The sequence below is a fragment of the Podarcis melisellensis genome (assembly GCF_964234715.1).
Source record: "Podarcis melisellensis genome assembly, chromosome: 1".
Classification (NCBI taxonomy): domain Eukaryota; kingdom Metazoa; phylum Chordata; class Lepidosauria; order Squamata; family Lacertidae; genus Podarcis; species Podarcis melisellensis.
This window is the reverse complement of record NC_138528.1, coordinates 78,132,979-78,156,540: the sequence shown is the minus strand read 5'-3', so window position 1 is coordinate 78,156,540 and position 23,562 is coordinate 78,132,979. Positions and strand designations below refer to the sequence as shown.

The 23,562-nt window shown below is 50.3% G+C and overlaps 1 protein-coding gene across 6 annotated transcripts in view; it reads left to right on the top strand.

Moving 5' to 3' along the window:
- B4GALNT4 (beta-1,4-N-acetyl-galactosaminyltransferase 4) overlaps nucleotides 1-23,562 on the top strand; it is a 179,295-nt gene that overhangs the window by 112,136 nt on the left and 43,597 nt on the right. For 5 of the 6 annotated variants that reach the window (XM_081884509.1, XM_081884511.1, XM_081884513.1 and 2 more), the window contains exons 3-7: nucleotides 2,434-2,544; nucleotides 8,921-9,016; nucleotides 10,382-10,472; nucleotides 10,974-11,074; nucleotides 19,439-19,506. In XM_081884509.1, coding sequence (XP_081740635.1) covers nucleotides 2,434-2,544; nucleotides 8,921-9,016; nucleotides 10,382-10,472; nucleotides 10,974-11,074; nucleotides 19,439-19,506 — 467 coding nt within the window. Of the gene's footprint in view, nucleotides 1-2,433; nucleotides 2,545-8,920; nucleotides 9,017-10,381; nucleotides 10,473-10,973; nucleotides 11,075-19,438; nucleotides 19,507-23,562 lie in introns of those variants that run through there. The other variant, XM_081884514.1, reaches the window with a different exon arrangement.

Below are 23,562 nucleotides of genomic sequence, written 5' to 3'. Positions count from 1 at the left end.
TTCTGGGATAGTGAGAGAAGGCTCTATGGAGCCCTTCAATGGAGGGACAGAAGAAATTGTGTATTTGCATGGGCTCACCACCCAAGCCCACAAAGCTCAAAATTTAGACTTGGAGTGAGATCAAATAGTCACTACTATGTGCTGGCTATGTCGAAACTTTCTTTGCTGCGGTTCTGTTCATATGGATATCCTGCTACCTATAGCCTCTGACTGTGTGATAAGCCGAACATCTCTATGTACACCCACACCCAGATTTTTTTAGTAATTTAGGGACCATTCTCATGTTTGGGATGGAGATGAATGGCTGGCTAGTCAGAGCCAGTTGTAAAGTGCCCAGAATACAGATAAGTATTAATGTGCTTCCATTCTTAAGCTGGTGTGGGCTGCCCACAGGGAGGGTCTGGGGAAGAGGTGAGAGATACCCTGCTGATCTCAAGCCTCAGAGGTGGTTTATGCTTCCTCTACTCTTCACTAGTTGCAGCTGGCTGAGAATTAATTCTGCCAGACTAGGAGTTTGACAAGGAGTCATTTATCACAGGCTAAGGCTTTTGTTTCCTCCTTTGAGTACCCTAATCGGCTGAGTAATTCGTCTCTGTATAATGAGGACTGGATGGCACAACCTGATTGGGGCAGGCCTGAGTCATTTCCTGCCTGCCTCCGCATGCAAATAGAGTCAGAGGGCACCTCATAATATCTCCTCTTCTCTTGCACACTTTCTACATACATTCTCCAAGTCTTTTTTCCTGAATTTTTTTAATTTTTTCAATGGTGTCTTTTATGCATCAGTGCTACATGTGTGCACCTATATGTTGTCTCTTGTCTTCAGAATGGATATTGTTCATTTTCCACGGTGAGTCACATTCTGCCGTGTTATATTCTCTTTGCTCTTGTCCTGAAGCCACCCTGGGATCTCTTCACATTTTGAAGCACCTCCGCTCTGTTTGTCCCTGAAGTTCAGAAACTAGATTTTAGATTCTTTGTGAGATAGGATCAGGTATGAGCTGTGTCCTGGTGAGAAAGTGGAGACAGTATTGTAAGATAGGAAGCAGCGCCAGTCAGTTAACACCATCCTGCTTGTAACACACCACTTGGGAGTGTTATTACATGCACTCAGTAAAGCGGAAGATATCCAAGGGTTTTTAATCAAGGGTATATCCTAGCCAGCAATAAGTCTACTCACTGGAAATGTAAGAACTGCATAAGAAATAGCTTTAAAACCCAACTATAAACATTTGGAAGTAAGTTCCATTGTTTCATGGAGACATTTACTTCCAAATAATTAAACTTAGGAACACAGATTTTGCATGTTCATTCAAAACACAAGGTTTTGCATGTTTATTCAAAAGCAAGTCCCATTGATTTTATGGAAATACTCTGTGTTGACTCTAAACATACCTTGCCTCTCCATGTAGTAGTAGTAGTAATAGTAATAATAGTAGTAATAATAATAATAATAATAATAATAATAATAATAATAATAATAATAATAACAACAACAACAACATACCCCGCACATCTGGCTGGGTTTCCCCAACCACTCTGGGCGGCTTCCAACAAAATATTAAAAATACAATAAAACATCAAACATTAAAAACTTCCCTAAACAGGGCTGTTGAATTTGGAGTGCGGAGGTGAGGTCAGTTTCATGTCATAGGCATAAAAAAGAAACTGCAAATACTACTTATCCTTTGAGTAGTGTGCGATTCCATTTGTTATATCTCACTCATCCTCCCAAGAAATTCCTTTGATGCAGAATCTGTGGGAGGTCCTGATAGGGTTCTAACCAAATGCACATGAGGTACTACTAACCTGGGTGGGCTACTAGCCACAATGGCTATGCTCCTCCTCTACTGTTAGAGGCAGTATGCCTCTTAAATACCACTTGCTGGGAATTATAGGTGGGCAGAGTGCTATTGCACGCAGGTCCTGCTTGGGTGCTTCCCAACAGGCAGCTTGGTTGACCTCTGAGATCAGGTTGCTGGACTAGATGGGCCATTCTCCTGAGCCAACAGGGTTCTTCCTATATGTTCTTATGGTAAAGGTGCTCAAAATTATTTTTTCCTCCTCCTCTTTGTTTCTGGATATAATACCCCCCCACCCCTGCAACTTCCCTGTCCATACACTGTGGACTGAGGTAATTTCAATTAATTGCAAGATTCTACTTTGGAGGAGAATGATGATTTCCGTATGACATTAATGCATGAACTCCTACACCGGGTGCTGAGGTGACTTCCATGAAGCCAAACAATTTAGTGCTGCAGATAATTGATCCTGTCAAGCAGAGAGCATGTTGCGCTGGCAATAGCTAATAATAGAAATGACATTAGTACTTTCCGTTTTGTTCTCTCACCTTGGCCCTTTATGGGATTCATCCCACTTGGTGCTGAATTTGCTGTTGTTGCTTCTCCTCCTACTCCTCCTCCCTTCTTACAGACTGAAGAGCAAGGGGTTGATGGTTGGTTTTCAAAAAGACACGGCCTTGACAGAGCTGGAAGACCCCCAAAGCCAAACGTAACCAGACATGTTCTGCCCTGGAGCGAGCAGGTAAGCTGAACAAAGCACATTTTCAAGGAAGGGAGGTAATCTGGAGGGGCGGGGTGGTTTGCACAGGGGAAGTTTGGAAAATGATACTAATTGTGCAGTTACCAGCTGTGTGCAAAGGTGAAATCATTGGGCACAATTCTGATTAATAACCTTAATTAAGTCCCAGTGAAATGAATAACTGTGTAAGAGCAGTACTGACCCTCTTGCCCAGTTCCTGTTCATTTCAGTGATGCTTCAAGGAATAGTTTCACAATGGATTGTGGCCCTTCGCTTCACTCCTACTTTGTCCTCCAAAATAGTGCACCTACAAAGGATGCTTTAAGCAGAGGCCATCTGTCTCAGGCCAGGAGATGTGAGTAGATGACCCATAAGGTCTACTTGTGCCATATGATTTTATGAAACCCAATAATAAAGCTTGAGATACCAGCCAGCAATTCCTCTCTTACAGTATTTGAACCCTTCTTGAACTGCACACTAATAACAACTGAACACAGTTTTTAGATATTGATGCAGAGAAAATTACAGACACACATAATTAGACCAGGCACCCAAGGCAGATCAGAGGCCAGTGTGCATTCACTCCATCCTGCTCCATCACATTTGGTGCAGCCCATTTCACACTGATTTCCCAGCACTGTTTTACTTTTGTCAGTTCAGGGTAAAGCCCAGCCTGGATTGACTGACACCTGCGCCTGGGCATCTGCCTGCTTAATGCACTCATGCATTATTCAGCCATCATTCTGCCTGCCACCATGAAAAGCATCAGGAAGGTCCCGAAGAACTGTGGCAGGGAAGCTGTTGTTAGTGGGATGCACTGAGATGCCCGAGAGGGTAGGTGCTGAGCGATGCTTATGGGAGGAGGATGCAGTTTGATCACAGAGCCAGACCTGGGAGTTGCATCGCAAATGAGCAAATCCCACAGATCAGTAAGCACCATCAGCAGCCAGGCAAAAGAAGTCTGGGACATGCTGTGGCACATAATGGGCTTTGTTCGTTGATTTGTCAAGTGGTTAGGTCTCATTATCTGCGAGGTTTCACGGGAGGCTGGTCAGCATCCTCAGTAGCTTTGTGCAAAATAGCAACCCTGATGTACATGACACCTATTGAGTAGTCAATCCTAAAACGTTTAGCCTCTCTTTCCAAAGAAGGTTCCCTGATGGCTGTGGGGAAGATCGTTTACTACAGACTGGTGGTGCAATGCATACCAGTTGGGGGGCTGCGTGGTGCCTTCTTCAGCTGCCCCATTGGAAGGGAAATCCCTCCCCCTCTCATGATATCCTTCCCAGCAGCTTCTGTTTTCTTCAGCTCCTGTGGATTAGTTAAGCACCATTGACTTCACTAAAGTGGCACATCTGCACCAGCTGATGATCCAGCCCTCCATTTGAAGCGCACAACAATGCCCAGAGGGAGCAGCAGCTGAGATGTGCCAGATTTTGATCCACAGACTTGAATCTAGGAAGCGGGGGTGGTCATTAATCACTGTTTGAAGGAGGACTCTGTTGTGATTATGGAGAGGAAGATTAAGAGAGTATTGCTATTAGAAGAGGAGCGGGCCCTTGTTAGCATCTCAGAAAGCTGTAGGCTCAGAAGTTACTATAGAGAAGTTTGCATCTTATCCTCATAATGATGAACTGTTTACTGTAGCCCCCCCCCCCGTACCTCTCTGGTGTTGACACTGCATGAGAGGCCAGAATTTTTGGAGTCCAGTGTTAGCAGTCCCATGCTGTATAGGGAAAGTTTGTGGTTGCCGCAGAATTTCTTTGCCAGGAGTATAGAGCAAGGTTGGAAAAGGGCTCTCCGGCCATAACTAGCTCTGTATACTGACTGGGCTTAGAATACCCGAGAAACTCCTATCCCGTATGATGTTCCACGTTCACCACAGTCATCTAGAGAGAAAACATTTTGTTACCTTTGATTTCTACAAGAAACAGGGCTTTCTCCGAGTTGACACCAAACCTCTGGAACTTCTTCATTTACAGACTATAAGTGATGCTATGATTTTTTTTTTAGTTCAAGCCCAGGCTTCCCCAACCAGGTGCCCTCCAGATGCTGTTGGACTACATTCTTGACCATTGGACGTGCTGGCTTGGGCTGATGGGAGTTGTAGTCTTAACAACATCCGGAGGGCACCAGGTTGGGGAAGGCTGATCAAGACCTTTGTACTTCACCAGGCACATACTTGAGGAAACTGACTCATTTAAGATGACTTGATTATATTGTTCCATAAGTTAGAAATTTAAATGTTTTAGTTGTTGTGGGATTATGTATGCTTTATTGTTGTGAATTGCCATGGAAGGTTATTATGGGGTAGGATAGAAACCTACAATTTTAAAATGGTAGAACTATAGGCCTGTTACAGGAACTGAAGAGTTTTGGCTCACATGGTCCCTCCTTAAGAGGCTGGAGTATGACCTTGCTCTGTATCTCTCAGGTGGATATCTGTAAATGGATGCCTAAACAGTTGCTGCTGGGTTACTGATAACTGCAGATGGTGCTGTGAAGTAGCCCATACCAAAATTGTGGCTTATCTGTGCCACCACAATTGTGCTAGATGGTTTGAAACATAGTCTACACATCAAGGAGCCATTCTTGATCTCAGCATTTGCTATTCATGTCAGGCTTGAAACATCAAATGACATGCATATGTGACTGTCTAGTCCTACTGGTAGAAAGGGCTGAGCCACCTCAGAAGGCACACAAGAGATCATTTATTCGACAATGCCCCTGTATTAAATTCTCTTTGTGTTTGTAAAAACAGAGAAGGTTTCTAGCATTAGCCTTCCCCTGACATACTATTTATTATTTATTGTTATATTTATTGAATTTATATATCGCCCTATACCCAGAGGTCTCAGGGCGGTTCACAGAACAAAATCAAAATATAAAACCACAAAATAGATAATCAAAATAAAAACAACCCAATAATACCCCTCCATTGGATGCACACAAACATGTGTACCAACTTGCATTTCCATAGGTAAATTAGTTTGCCCACAATTACACTTTACTTGTAAGGGGTCCAGCCTATGGTTTCAAGCAGCAGGATGGCACAGCTACTCAGTAGTAGACCTGTTCATGAATAAAGGCCCCAACCTGCCTTTTACTCTTCTTTGTATCTTGTGTTCCCCTAATTATTCCTTCATTGTACTTTGTACATGAGTATTGCAAATGTGCATGGAATGTGCACAGAATATGTTGCTTGATCAGAGGCAGAGCAAAGTGTTTGGAGGAAGGGCCACAGCTCAATGGAAGAGCAACTGTTTTGAGTGCAGAAGGTCCTAGGTTCCATTCCTAGCATCTCCAGGTAGAGCTGTGAACTGTCTGAAACCCAGGAAGATCACCTGCCAGTTGGTGTAAACACTCCTGAGCTAGATGGACCAGTGTTCTGACTCTGTATAAGACAGCTTCCAATGTTCCGTGAACATCTCAGAGCAGTCTAGAAAGCCTGGCATCCAAGAGAGAACCTTTTCATTAAGAAATGGCTGCACTGCAAGTGTATTTCTATATATTCATTACACTACCATGTTCTGTGAACCAGTCCCATGTTATGCTTTGCCCTGCTGAAAGGGTGGCCAATAGTAATAATGGGGGGGGGGAATAAGTATATTGAGCGTATGAAGTCAATTAATTCGATGATTGTGCTTAACCACTAGAATAAGCCTCAGAGGGCTGAAAAAAAATAATGAGAAAGAAATTAAGAAATAATGAGAGACAGATACGGGCAAAAGAAGAGCAGCCTGCCAGAACTGGGGCATCTCTTCACTACAAACTTAAACCAATTAAAATGCCACAGATCTCCACCCCCAAGAAATTCTGGGAATCATAGCTCTGTGGGTGGGTGGAGCTAATATTCTCTAACAGTGAATTCTCAACATTCTAACAAAGCTATGGTTCTCACAAGTCTTTGAGGATGCCATAAGAAAGAGCTTTAAAACCAGCTTAGACAGGAGTGCCTGGCGTGCTCAGGTCCATGGGGTCACGAAGAGTTGGACCCGACTAAACAACAACATGTTTATATTGGCCTCCTTCACACATGACACATGAGCCTTCTGAGGTGGCACAGCCCTTTGTAGCACTCCCATAAATGCATGCATCATGTGCAGGTGCACAGAGCGAAAATGGCAGTCACTTTGCTACAGAGCAAAGCCATGGTTTGGGTTAGCATTAGGTAGAGACCTAGGTTCATGGTTTGTCTCGCTCCAAACAAACCATGAGCTGTAGCCACTGTTTGTCCTTAGCTTACTACTTGTGGTTTGTTGGGTAGAGACAGACCACAAGCCTGAGTTTGCCCATGGCTTGGCTGCAGGTAGCAAAGCAGCCAAAGAACTTGAAGAGAAGTGGCTGTGGTTTTCACTCTGCACACATGTATGCTTAGCCAGTGTGATATGGCAATATGTGGTGCATGCTGTTTTAAATACAAAAGCTTGGGGTGGGGGCCTTTGGGAGATGGGCATCATCCCCGGGACAGTTATGTGGGCTGGATATAGCTAAATCTAGGAAAGCGTTTTCATAGAAAGGGGATGTGGACTAATTAGCAATCATTGTTGAAAGAGCCACAGCTGATGCATTTGATATGACATGGCCATAAATTAAATTTTAGTACCTGTATTGTATTCCTGACACAGATATGGACAAGGCATGGCTACTGTCAGAGTGTGGCTGTTGTTTGTAGAATGAAGCAGTTATTGTTCCAAATTCTGGCTGATACCTTGACTGTGAGGAATTAAGCGCCTGAGTGGTTTGAAACAGGAGAGAAGTAATTCTGGAAAGGAGTTTTTACCTTCTGAAATTTCATCCCAATTGTGCCTACCCAGGATACGCCTCCCTATCTTTTAAATTCAGTTAAGGTCCTCTGCATTGATCAGTGTGACTAAGCACCATCATTGAGCTGGCTTCTAGTGTGCTGATTATGCCACAAGTATGTACACAACACATAGGTAACATCACCCCATGCTTGAATGGGAGCAGACACCTTGATGTCCTTCATTGCATTGAGCCAGATCTCCATACTGGCCCTAAATAAACAGCTGGTTCAATGGATGCTGCATATAATGCTGCTCTACCAAATAGGAGACTCTTCATCCAGTTGTCTGAGCTGTCTAGTCTGAGCCCAAAATGGTAGCTGTACTTGAAGAGCTTGGGCTCACACTGCATGAGTTGGGCCTCTGGTTTTTCTTGAGGGTGGGGTGGGAGTAGGTGGGATAGCAATAGAAGTTGCTACTGAGGTATGTGATGTAAATTAGTATCAGAATCCACCATACATCACCTCCAGCTATGTTAAAAAGGGATGTGTTAACTGCAGTGGGACAGCTCTGTGCAAAAATTGGAAGGCAACAGCCAAACACAAGGAAAGTAATGACTCAGAAAAGTAATGGAATTTGCTAACCTAGCCAGTACATTAACTGCATAACAGGATTCTATCGCGTCTTACATTTCAGTGCTTGAAGAATAGAGATCTGTTGCTCATTATGTGTCAAATGTCCTCTCTATTGCTAACGTAAATCACAAGTATCAGAATGTCTTTTGAAAATGTTTTATTTTTATTTTTGATTACATTTTTGTTAGTGTTGTTAGCCCACATTATTTTACTTTTAATTTTGTGATAGCTATGTTTTGCTATATGCATGTTATATTTTTAAAAATGGTGGGGAGCTAGAAATAGGGAAGAAGAGACTCGAGTAGCTTGAGCTCAGAGTTTATGATTTTGGGGTGAAGCAAAGATAAATTTATATTTTCACAAAGGCTTTGTAGATTCTTCCTATTCCTCTTGTTTAAGACAGGTTAAAGTATTTTTGCTCCCGGCACATCGCTTATGACACTGGTGTTCACTGCAGTAAACACATCCATGTGCATCATGGACCTGTTAGGGTTCCCAAGCTCTGGTACACAAATGTTGAAAGATGAAGATACATATTTGCTGTGAGGAACACTGGTGCGCCTGCAGCAGTCAGCAGAGAAAGGACTAAAAGTCAGTGGCAGAGCAGGAGGTCACATGCAAGAGATCCCAGATTCAATCCCTGGCATCTCCAGGTAGGATTGGAAAGACTCCTGGACCCAGGGGTGCCATCTAAGGGGGGGTGGGCTGAGGGCCCCCCTAAAATTTTCAAGGAGGGGGCTAGGCCCCCTCAGTATTCCACGGGCTCACCTGGCCTACCCATGTCTGCAGCAGGCCTTAGGTGTACACCTGGCACCACCAGGAGAAGGAGGTATTGCAATACTGCGATAGTCTTTCAGGGCTCCTGTCACCATTCAGGATTGTGTTGCACTATGTAATGTTTATATTCTCTCTCTGTCACACACGCACACAGGCATACACCCACCCACACAGAATTGCCTCGGAGAGCTTGTGTATAGCCTAAATGTTGTTCTTCTGCAGTACAAAGGGAAAGCAAACCTGCATGTATTTGAAGACTGGTGTGGAGGAGCTGTTGGGCACCTAAGGAAGAACCTGCATTTCCCCCTCTATCCACATGTAAGTACAAGTGATTCTGCAAGACGAAGAGGCCAGTTCCAGCATAACCTCCAGGAGGGGGGTTTCTGTTACTCTCTTTGTGTAGTAAATATCTGTAGCCACTGTTGCAGTAAATTTCCATTCTACTAGTAACTAGGGCATTTGACTTGATCTAAGTGCTAATGAAATCCACAAGTGTAGTTCCTTTGATTTCAGCAAGCCAGTATCAGGTATGGTAAGGTTTATCCAATGAGGTGTGCTCCTTATGTTGCTGGACTGCAACTCCCATCATCCCTGACCATTGGGCCATGCTGGGTGGGGCTGATGGGAATTGGAGTCCCAGCAAGATTTGGAGGGTGCCACATTGACTGCCTCTGGGCTATGGTATCCCATTCCCATGTTCACATCCTTGTGCCTACTCCAGCTTTAAGACAGACAAAATCAAGGAGGCTGACTTACTTCCATGCAAGACACTGGCAATGCATTACTTCTGTCATGATCCATCTGCTAAGGGCTCATGCTACACATGGAATTTCTGAATGAATCTCCGCAAAAGACACTTGAGTGGGAGGAGGAATTTTAAGAGGAGGGTTGGGGAATATAAATTATTCTCTGTTTTCCAGTGTGTAAGCATGTTCACAAGATATTTTGATATCTTTTGAGCCGGGTTTTTGCAGGGAGCTGAGTAAATGCTGACTAGTGATGGGTCTACCAGCTTGTTATTGTATTGCTGTTTGATATATTTTAGCTGATGTTTCAGTTATAGAAACTTTTATTGTAGACAACAACAAGAATCCACTGACAGTATACAAATCAATATGGCTAACTTCACCCAACAATCCCCCCCCCTTACACATGAAAAACAAATCTCACTGCAGCCACTAAAGATAACCAACCTTTCCCTAGGCCCCCCCCCACCTCTCTCACTACCAAGGAAATATAAGAAGTGAATAGAAAGAGAACCTACCCAAGGGATGTTGATACAAAACACCACACATACACTAAGTAAAAGAATATAAGTTTTACCACCCCAACCTTCCTCTCTCTCTCCCTTCTTCCCTAACCTTATACTGCATACAACACTAATGTCTCACAACAAATGTAATTGATCTATAAAAAAAACACAACCTGAAAAGAGAGACAATGCCCATACTTTTGTAAATCACGAAAATCTTTAATAAAAATTATTTTTTTATTTTAAAAAACCCCAAGTCTTTTATTGTATGGTTTGATAGTGTGTTGAGGTGTAACCTGCACTTGGAGCAATAGAACTGATGAAGGGTATGATAAATATTGAACAAATGAATATAGCATACATTTGCTCAAGGCCTGTGTTGTGGAATATTACATTCAAACACTCTCTTCCTCTTTTCTTCTGGCTCTTAGACCCGCACAACAGTGAAAAAGTTGGCTGTGTCACCCAAGTGGAAGAATTACGGCCTCCGTATATTTGGGTACATCCATCCCTTCAAAGATGGTGAGCTGAATTAGCAACCCTTAACTCTGTCTGCAAAGCTGTGCTTCATTGCTGAGATCTCACCTTCTTCCCACTCAGAGATACCTTTGCCTTAAAGAAAACCATATGCATATTGTTGCCCGTGCTCCGAATCTCTCACAGTGGGAGTTATGGGAAACTGCAGAGGGACCCGCTCTCCGTTGCTCCTTTCTAGGTCAAGAGGCTTCATGCCATCAGAACGCCTCCAAATGTATCTCAGACTAGAGAAGTTCAGAAACTACCATCTCTCTGTCCCCCTTCCCCACATCCACCCATCAGTGACCAAGCATCATTCCAGGGGCTCTTGAGTCCCAAACCACAGCATTCAGTAGACATTTGACACATTGACTTGAAAAGGCTTATCTCTCTCAGCCACAACATGCCCAGCTCACCAGCACATGGAATTCTTATTGCTCAAGCCTCCTGCTCTCACCTGCTCCTGCAGCCCACCCTGCAGCTCAAATTTTCTTCTTTGCCTTGTAGGGGACTTCCAGTTTTCTGTAGCTTCAGATGACAACTCTGAATTTTGGCTCAGTCCTGACGAGACTCCAGCCAATGCCCGTCTGGTGGCATTTGTGGGCAAGGTGGGATCCATTTTTCGCTTTCTCTTAGCTTATCACATTGTAATAGGAAGGCCAATAGTGGCATTGTAGCATCTTTCCATGGAGAGATGTGATTCTTGCTGTCTTCTTACAAGCAATGCCATCTGGCGTCATCTCCCTGGTTCCTTGCTGGGATAGTTAAATGTAAATGTAGCCAGTAGTATTGCCACTGGGAGCCATATAAACCTCAAGCCAACTCAGCTGTGATTCTTACATCTGGAGGCTGCATAATTAAAACCTGGACCTATTATAACACAAAACACAAATACGCGTGTATATGAGTCTGTTCTAAATGCTGTTGTGTTTCGATAGTAATGTTTTTCTGCAGCTGTGGCTCACAACCTGAGCCTTACACCTGGTTCGCTCAGTAACACTGATTTCAAGGTTAAGCCAGTGCACAGATGTGGCAGCTATTTCTCTGCTTTGTTCTGAATGGGAAGGTAAAGCTCTTATTTCCACGGTGGCTGCAGAGAGAGCCTGTTCCACAGCCATGTTAGCAAATGGAGAAATTATGGAAATAAAGAGCCCTTTTTGCCATATAAGGGGTGAGCAATGCACTTTGCCGTTTGATAGCCGACAAAATGGTTTGGATTTAAAACATTAAACTTGACTCATACCGTGAAAGCTTTGCTATGTTGGGAAGAAACAGGCTAAGGAGCACAGCTAGGAACTAATGAAAGTATTGTCAGGTGGAGAGATCGGCAGTATTTCAAATTTCTGTTTAAGTCTTCGCTCCGGTGCAATGTCTTAAAAATGCTCAAAAGCAACTCAGCAAGTGTTTCTTCGCCCATGTTGTCAGAGTTTCCCTCTGGTTCTGCTCTGGAGCTTGAGATTTCTTGTGCCCAGGGAGAAACTGCATTCCTGTGCCATATATAAGCAGAGAAATAGAGACCATGGATACAGAGATGATGCAGATACTCAGGCGAGTCCCATTTCTAAGGCCATTCAGCAGAATCAATTTCTTTGACAGAGATAGCAAAGTATGATTGTGGCCTCAGGGCACCACTTGCTTAGTGTTACTGTTGCCCTTGTGTTCAATGCTAACAGCATGCAGGAGGTGATAAGGAATTAGCGCAGATTTCAGATTAGCGGGGTTAGACCTTTGAATAGGGTGGCTGCAGTTGTATATATTGTATATGTCTCTGCGTGTCATGCAAGCAATGAATCTGATAGTAATGAATCTGTCCATTCTGCTGATTTCCCAGACTCTGCCCCTAGTTTCACTCCATCACAAACAGGATTGTTTTCATCACTGAAGTGTTGGGAGGATATCATTTTAGGGGTTTATAGCTAATAACTACTGGAATAATTGTGTTTCATATTATGTTTTAAAGGTATATCACCACTCCAACAGCCCTGTCTGTGTTTTGAACCCAAGACCTCTCACACGCAACTTGAAAATGGTGGCCCCATTACTTATAGGTTTTAGGCCCAACCAATGCGCTGTGATCTAAACCACAGAGCCTAGGGCTTGCCGATCGGAAGGTCGGCAGTTCGAATCCCTGTAACAGGATGAGCTCCTGTTGTTCGGTCCCAGCTCCTGCCAACCTAGCAGTTCAAAAGCACGTCAAGTGCAAGTAGATAAATAGGTACTGCTTCGGCAGGAAGGTAAACTGTGTTTCCGTGCGCTGCTCTGGTTTGCCAGAAGCGGCTTTGTCATGCTGGCCACATGACCCGGAAGCTGTCTGCGGACAAACGCTGGCTCCCTCATCCTATAGAGCGAGATGAGCACACAACCCCAGAGTCATCTACGACTGGACCTAATGGTCAGGGGTACCTTTACCTTTACCTAATGCATGACAGTTGCAGACCTATGTCTGCTCTAAAGCCTAGGGGTGGAATGCTAATTAAGTCTCAAAGTGGGTATCTGTGTTAAATGCTGTTCTCACAACTGCCACTTTCCCCTCTTTTCAACTAGTGTTTATATCCTAGCCAAGTTCATTTCCAGCATCAGCATGGGGCAGGGAGGAGAAAATCCTGTCAGATGAACTGTAAGAATGAAGTGAGGAGGGAAGGAACCTATACCCTCCACTCCTATGTGCCCCTTTGGGAGTTTAAATCTCTCCCCGTCCCCTCTCTCTCACATACACTCTCACACATTTGAAGGCACGGTCCTGCTGCCCTGATCTGTCACCTCACCCATACAACTCCTTACTTTCATCACTGCCCCACTGCTATTGCCAGTTTCCCCTTCCCCCTTTAAAAATGCTTTTCTTCATATAAGTCAAACAACACATATGCAACAAAAGAAACACTCCTCCATAGAAATTATGATGCAGCACAGAATATAGTCGTGTTACATACCGCATCAAAGAAAAGAAAAAATCCAAATTATCCAATGCAATAAAATTAAAAATAGCACGGTATCAGAAATCAAACCAGCCAAAAGATTTTATTTGTTTTGTCTTCAAGATGATGAGTGTCTAACCTTCCATTTGAAATTCTACCAGTTTCACAACTGCTCCCTTTTTCTCCGAACGTTTTAGCAGTGCCCATCCCAGTATACTTCAAAGGCTGCCTCACTATTTCTGAAAGGTTTGGCACTGTCAGGCTATTCCAAATAGATCTATAGTCTGCAGTGAGTCTCTCAAGCCACTGGTGGGTAAGGCTGTTGCCAAGCAAAGATTGGAAATTTGTTTCACCATTTGTATTAAGTTGTGGGTTGACATAGCAGCCGGCACAGCGATTTCTTCAAGTAGCTCTTTATTTTGTAAGCTGGAATAGAACTGACTGCAAACAGCTCAGCCGGCCTGCTTTTATAGGCAGCCGGCTGTCAACATTGTAACAACCACAGCCCAGAGTTCCCGCCTAAAATAACTGCCGCGGACCTGAGTGAAAACTATCTACAGACCTGAGTGAAAACTATATACAGTATCCCCCTGTTGGCCCAGGGTGAAAACTACACTACATAACACCCCTCCCCACCAAGATAAGGCGTTAGTTACAATCGTAATGGTTTCCTTATATACAGCACTACGCGTAATGGTTCAATTAGGCACAAAAGCATATCGGTTACATTTCCCATACTTAGACCAACAGTGATACGTGTCCAACAACATAGTCCTTTAAATAAGTTGGGCGCTTGGAAACTCTGCCAGACCGCCGGGGGCTGGTAGCCAAGTCCGGAGGGCCACACAGTTCTCGCTGAGGCTGTGGTGCGACCCTAGGTGGCGTTGGAACCAACTCCCCTGGATCCGCTGCTGTGGGTGGAGCCTCCGCAAGTGGAGTGGTCTGAGTCTGTTCTGAAGCGGCTTGGTTCGGCTCCACGCTGGCAGTTTGCGAGGGAGGTGTAGGTGGGGCCTCGCCATCTGTACGTGTCTCTTCTGGAGCTGCAAGCGCAGTTGGGGGCACCTCGGTAGTGTCCAAGTTCCCAACCCTGCGCCTAAGCTGGTCTATGTGCCGTCGCCACAAGCGTCCATCTTCGAGTGCCACCTGGTACGAGCGAGGTCCAGTGACTCCCACTACTGTGGCTGGCATCCAAGGAATGTCCCCCACATAGTTCCGGGCAAAGACCTGGTTTTCTGGGACAAATGACCGTGGCACGTTGGCACAGCCTGGGGGTTCAGCCACGGCAAAGTCCGGGTGTAGCCGGTCGAGCGGTGACCTGAGGCGGCGGCCCATAAGCAGTTCAGCAGGACTCCTCCCTGTGGCCGCATGAGGGGTGATGTGTTGCACGAACAAGTATTCGGCGACCCGCTCATGCCAGTCTCCCCGGTCCAGGCGCGCCAGTGCCTCTTTTGCCGAGCGCACCATTCTTTCCGCTTGCCCGTTGCTGGATGGATGAAAGGGTGCCGTTAGGGCATGGCGGATGCCCAGTCCCAAAAGATACCGCTCAAAGGTGCCTGACGTGAACTGCGGTCCGTTGTCAGAGACAAGGACATCAGGACACCCATGCGTTGCAAACAGGCCTCGCAGCACCCGGATGACAGCTTCGGTAGTGGTGGAGGGCATCAGGGCGACCTCCAGCCATTTGGAATAGGCGTCCACCACTACCATAAAGGTCCGGCCGTGAAAGGGGCCAGCCAGATCGATGTGCACCCTCGACCAGGGTGTCTTTGGCGTCTCCCAGGTGTGTCCCTTAGCTGCCGGTGGTGCAGGCCTCGACTCTTGGCACGCTTGACAGGCGGACACCCAGGCAGTGATGGCATCGTCCATATTAGGCCACCAGACGTAACACCGAGCCAATGCCTTCATTTTGACAATTCCCGGGTGGCCAACGTGCAGAGCCTCCAGGACGCGCTGACGGAGTCCCTGGGGAATCACGACGCGGTCTCCCCACAGCAGACAGCCGCGATGAGCTGAGAGTTCATGTTGTCTGGTTGCGAAGGGCTGGAACTCCGATGCAAAAGGCCCTTGTGGCCACCCCCTCCACACCCAGTTGAGCACCCGGCTGATGGTGCGATCCTGGGCAGACGCGGAGGCCACAGTGGTAGCTGATACAGGCGCTGCCGGAAGATCCTCAATCAGAAGGAGCGATGAAGCTGGAGCCGGGTCTTCCACAAATGCTGGAAGAGGGCAACGGCTGAGGGCGTCGGCATGGCCCATCGATTTCCCCGGGCGATGGATGAGCCGGTAGTGGTAGGCAGCCAGGAAAACAGTCCATCGCAGCATGCGTGGCGAGAGGACCGGTGGAGTTGGACGATCACCGGCGAGGAGGCCCAGGAGTGGCTTGTGGTCAGTGATGAGGTCAAAAGTCCTGCCATAGAGGTATTCATGGAACCTCTTCACTCCAGCCACAAGTGCCAATGCCTCCTTGTCGAGCTGGCTGTAATTCCGTTCCGTCGGAGATAGTGTCCTGGAAAAGTAGGCGAGCGGTGCTTCTCTTCCATCTGGAAAACGGTGACTAAGGACAGCACCGATGCCAAAAGGTGAGGCGTCGCAGGCAAGGACCAGCGGCCTGGATTCACTGTACTGTACCAGCACACTGTCTGAAGAAAGGAGAGCCTTGACCGCGTTGAAGGCCGCCGTCTCCCGATGACCCCAGGCCCAAGGCGTCTTAGTGCTAAGGAGTCGGTGAAGAGGCTCAGCCACTGTGGCTTTGTGGGGCAGGAACATGTTATAAAAGTTCAGCAGCCCCAGGAATGCCTGCAACTCCGTTTTGTTCTTTGGGGTGGGGGCCTGCTGGATAGCGCGGATCTTGGATGTGGTTGGGTGAAGGCCGGAGGCATCGATAAGATAGCCCAGGAACTCTACCTGTGGAACGGCGATCTGGCACTTCTCCCTCTTTACCTTGAGCCCAGCCTCTTGGAACCTGGTCAGCACGGCACGGAGGCGCTCGAACAGCTGCTGGTGTGAGTCTGCAGACACCAAGACGTCATCAAAATATGGTACCACGCCTGGAAGCCCTTGCAGGAGACGCTCCATAAGACTTTGGAAGATTCCAGGAGCCACACTCACCCCGAACTGCAACCGGCGGCAACGGAATGCCCCCCGGTGGGTGACGATCGTCTGGGCTTCAGCAGTGGCATCATCAACTGGCAGTTGTTGATATGCTTGGGCAAGGTCCAGCTTAGCGAAGACCTTACCCTCACCCAGGGAATGCAGCAGGTGTTGGACAACAGGAACCGGATAAGCATGCTGCTGAAGTGCCTTGTTGATCGTGCACTTGTAGTCAGCGCAGATTCTCACCGACCCATCTGGCTTGACAGGCGTGACGATGGGGGTTTCCCACTTGGCGTGGTCAACCGGCTCCAAAACTCCTTGGGCAATCAGTTTGTCCAGTTGTTCGTCCACCTTAGCCTTGAGAGCAAAGGGAACCCGGCGTGGCTTTAGCTTGATGGGGGCGACTTGTGGATCAAGGCTAAAGGAGATGGGCGTACCTGTATATTGCCCCAAGGTGCCGTCAAAAACCTCGGCAAAGTCTTTGACCAGACCCTCAGTCTCTGCGTTAGAGATGCAGTTGATGCCGGTGACTTCCAGGCCGAGGGCATCAAACCAGTCTAGCCCTAGGAGGCTTGGCCGCTGACCTTCGACCACCACCAACCGGAGCAGGCCCGAAAAATCCTTGAAGGCGATCCGGAACCGGCCAACGCCTACCACGGGAATGTCGTTTCCCTGGTAGTCTCTCAGGTGTACGCGGTGAGAGTTGAGTTGCCTCTTGGACACTCTGGGTACCAGTCTTTTAATGGTGCTCCATGACACGATGGACAGGGCAGACCCGGTGTCGATCTCCATGTCACATGGAGCTCCTTCAATGAGCACCGTGATGTTCAGCTTGCGTCGCGTAGGCGAGTCGGTTTGGCCAATCGTGGTTCCAGACGGGCAGCGGCAGTTGGTGAGAGCGAAACAACTTTCCTTGGCAGACTGGAGTGAAGACTTGGACTTGCGAGTCGATGAAGGGGGGGTGTCAGACGGAGCCGATCGGCAGACCTTAGCGATGTGGCCCCTTCTGGAACACTTCCTACAGATGGCGTCTCTGAATCGACACTTGGCACGGGAATGGTTGCCTCCGCAGCCGGCACATTCCGGTTGGCCCTTGGACTTCTGTTGGAACTTCCTGCGCTCCCGCTTTGTCTGGTGCACGTCATCGTCTTCACTGGAGGATGCCTCATCACTGCTGGCCTCTTCATGATGCACCGGAACTGGCTCCCTAGCAAGACGCGGGCTGCTGGACTTGCGGATCTCCTGGGCGGAGCGTTCAGCAGCTTCTGAGGCCACAGCCTCCTCAATGGCTTTCTGTAGCGTGAGGTCTGGCTTGGCTAGGAGACGCCGTTGCAGATGGATGTCCCGGACCCCGCAGACGATTCGATCCATCAGGGCATCGTCTAAGTCCCGGAACTCACAGTGCATTGCAGCCTGTCGCAGGGCGGTGGTGTAGTTGTTGATTGACTCCCCCTCTGCCTGGTTCCGGTGGTAGAACGCATGGCGGGCAGCAATCTTGGACGGCTTTGGTGCATAGTGGTTGCGGAGCTTCTCTTGGATCGTGTCCCATGGTGTTGCCTGGACTGCTTCAGGCGCAACCAATGCTCGGCCCATGCTCGGGCCGTCTCAAACACCTCAGGCCCACAGAGGCTGAGGAATAGGCCCCGCTTCCGATCCTTTGATACTGCTGTCAGCTCGTTGGCTTGGAGGTAGCAGTCGAACCGAGCGAGGTAGGAGTCCCATGATTCAGAGGCTGGCGCAAACGGCAGTAGAGGCACAAGTGAAGCCATGATTCCGATGCCGGCGTGAAGGGCGATGGATGGAACACAGTGCTCTAGCCAGAACAGTCAGCTCTGAATTGGTTCTGCCCAGTGATTTCGCTCAGTGATTTCGCTCTGTGATTCAGCTCAGTGATTCAGCTCAGTTCAGAGGCTGGCCGCATCTGGCTGTGCTCTGATGTCCATCCATCCCACCTTCGTCGCCAGTATTAAGTTGTGGGTTGACATAGCAGCCGGCACAGCGATTTCTTCAAGTAGCTCTTTATTTTGTAAGCTGGAATAGAACTGACTGCAAACAGCTCAGCCGGCCTGCTTTTATAGGCAGCCGGCTGTCAACATTGTAACAACCACAGCCCAGAGTTCCCGCCTAAAATAACTGCCGCGGACCTGAGTGAAAACTATCTACAGACCTGAGTGAAAACTATATACAGTATCCCCCTGTTGGCCCAGGGTGAAAACTACACTACATAACAATTTGATTGTTCTGCTAACAAATAAAAGTAAACAAAATTAAATCTTCAGCATGCACAGTCAAGAAATTCAATGCTGCAGGTCCCAGGACAGCTGTAGCTCACTCCCTTTCGTGCATTTTTAATGAAAGCTTAAAGGCCAGGGCTGAATCTTGTACATTTGCAACTGAAAGGTACAAGGCCTGCAGGACTGTGGCAACGCCTTTTAACCTACCCATTAAAGAGCTGTCTAGTCATGCAGACCACACTGTGAGACAAAGCTTGTTTTTCCTTATATCAATTAACTCAGAGGTGACCTGATGAAAGGGATTCTCATTTGATCTAGTGGCTCGGGTTTTGTGTGGCTGATATTAATTGTTTAGGAAAACCTTAGTGATTTGATTTTTATAAGCGCTTTGTAGCACTCGATATAAAACAGACCAGATTAGACACAAACTAGAAGATTGTAAATAAAATCACACAGTGACAGGAAGAAATGTCTACTAGTTGAATTATGACAGCATTATATGAAGAGCTTTTCCCATTTATTTGCTTAGGAAATTAGGCATGGTTGCTGTGAATCAGCTTCAAGCTATTCCCCTGAAATGTACTCAAAAACCATGTGGATTGTGATGTTCTAATCAACTTCAGCCAGTGCCATTCCTAATTTTCTTCTAGTTTTTTGGTATTGGTTTTGGCCTTTGATCAAAGATTGAATTTGGCCCCATATTCACATTCTTTCTCCTTTTCTTCTTTAGCTGGGCTCTGAGTGGACTGCCCCAGGAGAGTTCACAAAATTCAGCTCACAAGTTTCCAAGCCAATCCGGTAGGTGTTGCTACCCTGTCCTTTTGCTCATTCTAGGCAGCTAAGGCTGCGCACACACATGAAGGTACTTTGAATGTGCTTAAAAGGTATAGTGTGTACACAACCTACATATGCCTACACCATGTCCATATTTTATTGTAGACCTGTGTGTGTGTGTGTGTGTGTGTGTGTATGCATGTGTATGCGTGTGTGTGTGTGTGTGTGTGTGTGTGATCCATCTGACCATCTGACTGGGTTCCCCCAGCCACTCTGGGCTGTGAGCATGTGAGATGTAATGCTAGCAAACACTTGCCCATATCCCCCAGCATCTGATCTTAAATGTGGTGTGAGAATGCCCTCTCCAGAGCCATCCACGGTATACTGCTGAAGCCATAGATCACACACAACTCACATACGGAACTCACAGCCACAAGATGGAATGGTGGCCACTAGCTTAGATCACTTTTTTAAAAACCATCTCTCAATGGTTTTTAGCTATGAAATTCCATGTTCACAAATAGTATACAGTGGTGCCCCGCTAGACGAATGCCTCGCAAGACGAAAAACCCGCAAGACGAAAGGGTTTTTCGGTTTTTGCGACGCTTCGCTAGACGATTTTCCCTATGGGCTTGCATCGCAAGACGAAAGCCCATAGGGAAATCTCGGGGACCTTTTTTTAAATGCTGGCGGTGGGGAGCAAAGCCTTCCCCCCCCTCCGGACTTCAGAAGAGGTCCAGGAAGGCCGGCGGGGGCGAAAGGCTTTGCTCCCCACCGCCAGCATTTTAAAAGCGGTCCGGGATAGCAGGGAAGCGCTTCCCGCTATCCCGGACGGCTTTTGAAGGCAGGCAGGGGGGGCAAAAGTCTTTGCCCCCCCTGCCTGCCTAACCGGGGGCTTTTAAATCGCCCCGGGACTGTCCGGGGCGATTTAAAAGCCCCCGGACGGCTTTTGAAGCCTCCCCCCCGCCCGGCTTCGGGGCATCATCCCGATGCCGGGCGGTGGGGCAGGAAAGCCTCCCCCAGCCGCCCGGCATCGGAACGATGTCCCGAAGCCGGGCGGCCGGGCGGGAAAGCCTCCCCCCCCGCCCGGCTTCGGGGCATCGTCCCGATGCCGGGCGGTGGGGCAGGAACGCCTCCCCCAGCCGCCCGGCATCGGAACGATGTCCCGAAGCCGGGCGGCCGGGCGGGAAAGCCTCCCCCCCCGCCCGGCTTCGGGGCATCGTCCCGATGCCGGGCGGTGGGGCAGGAACGCCTCCCCCAGCCGCCCGGCATCGGGGCATCGTCCCGATGCCGGGCGGTGGGGCAGGAACGCCTCCCCCAGCCGCCCGGCTTCGGGGCATCGTCCCGATGCCGGGCGGTGGGGCAGGAAAGCCTCCCCCAGCCGCCCGGCATCGGAACGATGTCCCGAAGCCGGGCGGCCGGGCGGGAAAGCCTCCCCCCCCCGCCCGGCTTCGGGGCATCGTCCCGATGCCGGGCGGTGGGGCAGGAAAGCCTCCCCCAGCCGCCCGGCATCGGGGCATCGTCCCGATGCCGGGCGGTGGGGCAGGAACGCCTCCCCCAGCCGCCCGGCTTCGGGGCATCGTCCCGATGCCGGGCGGTGGGGCAGGAAAGCCTCCCCCAGCCGCCCGGCATCGGAACGATGTCCCGAAGCCGGGCGGCCGGGCGGGAAAGCCTCCCCCCCCACCCGGCTTCGGGGCATCGTCCCGATGCCGGGCGGTGGGGCAGGAAAGCCTCCCCCAGCCGCCCGGCATCGGGGCATCGTCCCGATGCCGGGCGGTGGGGCAGGAACGCCTCCCCCCCCCCCGCCCGGCTTCGGGGCATCGTCCCGATGCCGGGCGGTGGGGCAGGAACGCCTCCCCCAGCCGCCCGGCTTCGGGGCATCGTCCCGATGCCGGGCGGTGGGGCAGGAACGCCTCCCCCAGCCGCCCGGCATCGGGGCATCGTCCCGATGCCGGGCGGTGGGGCAGGAACGCCTCCCCCAGCCGCCCGGCTTCGGGGCATCGTCCCGATGCCGGGCGGTGGGGCAGGAAAGCCCCCCCCCAGCCGCCCGGCATCGGGGCATCGTCCCGATGCCGGGCGGTGGGGCAGGAACGCCTCCCCCAGCCGCCCGGCTTCGGGGCATCGTCCCGATGCCGGGCGGTGGGGCAGGAACGCCTCCCCCAGCCGCCCGGCATCGGAACGATGTCCCGAAGCCGGGCGGCCGGGCGGGAAAGCCTCCCCCCCCGCCCGGCTTCGGGGCATCGTCCCGATGCCGGGCGGTGGGGCAGGAACGCCTCCCCCAGCCGCCCGGCATCGGGGCATCGTCCCGATGCCGGGCGGTGGGGCAGGAACGCCTCCCCCAGCCGCCCGGCTTCGGGGCATCGTCCCGATGCCGGGCGGTGGGGCAGGAAAGCCTCCCCCAGCCGCCCGGCATCGGAACGATGTCCCGAAGCCGGGCGGCCGGGCGGGAAAGCCTCCCCCCCCCGCCCGGCTTCGGGGCATCGTCCCGATGCCGGGCGGTGGGGCAGGAAAGCCTCCCCCAGCCGCCCGGCATCGGGGCATCGTCCCGATGCCGGGCGGTGGGGCAGGAACGCCTCCCCCAGCCGCCCGGCTTCGGGGCATCGTCCCGATGCCGGGCGGTGGGGCAGGAAAGCCTCCCCCAGCCGCCCGGCATCGGAACGATGTCCCGAAGCCGGGCGGCCGGGCGGGAAAGCCTCCCCCCCCACCCGGCTTCGGGGCATCGTCCCGATGCCGGGCGGTGGGGCAGGAAAGCCTCCCCCAGCCGCCCGGCATCGGGGCATCGTCCCGATGCCGGGCGGTGGGGCAGGAACGCCTCCCCCCCCCCCGCCCGGCTTCGGGGCATCGTCCCGATGCCGGGCGGTGGGGCAGGAACGCCTCCCCCAGCCGCCCGGCTTCGGGGCATCGTCCCGATGCCGGGCGGTGGGGCAGGAACGCCTCCCCCAGCCGCCCGGCATCGGGGCATCGTCCCGATGCCGGGCGGTGGGGCAGGAACGCCTCCCCCAGCCGCCCGGCTTCGGGGCATCGTCCCGATGCCGGGCGGTGGGGCAGGAAAGCCCCCCCCCAGCCGCCCGGCATCGGGGCATCGTCCCGATGCCGGGCGGTGGGGCAGGAACGCCTCCCCCAGCCGCCCGGCTTCGGGGCATCGTCCCGATGCCGGGCGGTGGGGCAGGAACGCCTCCCCCAGCCGCCCGGCATCGGAACGATGTCCCGAAGCCGGGCGGCCGGGCGGGAAAGCCTCCCCCCCCGCCCGGCTTCGGGGCATCGTCCCGATGCCGGGCGGTGGGGCAGGAACGCCTCCCCCAGCCGCCCGGCATCGGGGCATCGTCCCGATGCCGGGCGGTGGGGCAGGAACGCCTCCCCCAGCCGCCCGGCATCGGGGCATCGTCCCGATGCCGGGCGGTGGGGCAGGAAAGCCTCCCCCAGCCGCCCGGCATCGGGGCATCGTCCCGATGCCGGGCGGTGGGGCAGGAAAGCCTCCCCCAGCCGCCCGGCATCGGAACGATGTCCCGAAGCCGGGCGGCCGGGCGGGAAAGCCTTTGTCCCCCCTGCCTGCCTTCCCAGGGGCTTTTAAATCGCCCCGGACAGCGGAGAAGTCCTCCGCTGTCCCGGGCGATTTTAAAATGCCGCCTGCCAGAAGAGGTCGGGGGAAGGCTTTTTCCATAGGAACGCATTAATTGATTTTCAATGCATTCCTATGGAAAACCGTGCATCGCAAGACGAAAAACTCGCAAGACGAAGAGACTTGCGGAACGAATTAATTTCGTCTTGCGAGGCACCACTGTACCAGCATCTGGGGAGGCCTATTGCCAGTTTGCTCCCAGAAGCAGCTGGCTCACCCATGCTGGAAACAGAATATTGAACCATATCTAGTAGGTATGATAATATATTTAAACAAAGAGGTGTTACTAATATTTTTATACAATTGCAAGTGTATCTCATGAAATTGTGCATGTTTTTAGAAAGTGGTGAGGTTTTTTTTCCATTTTAGCAAGTGAGCATATGTTACTTAGATCTCAACATCTTGTATATGCTTCATTGTTGGAGAGATATAAAAAGAAGAGAAGCTTATGTTCTGCTGGT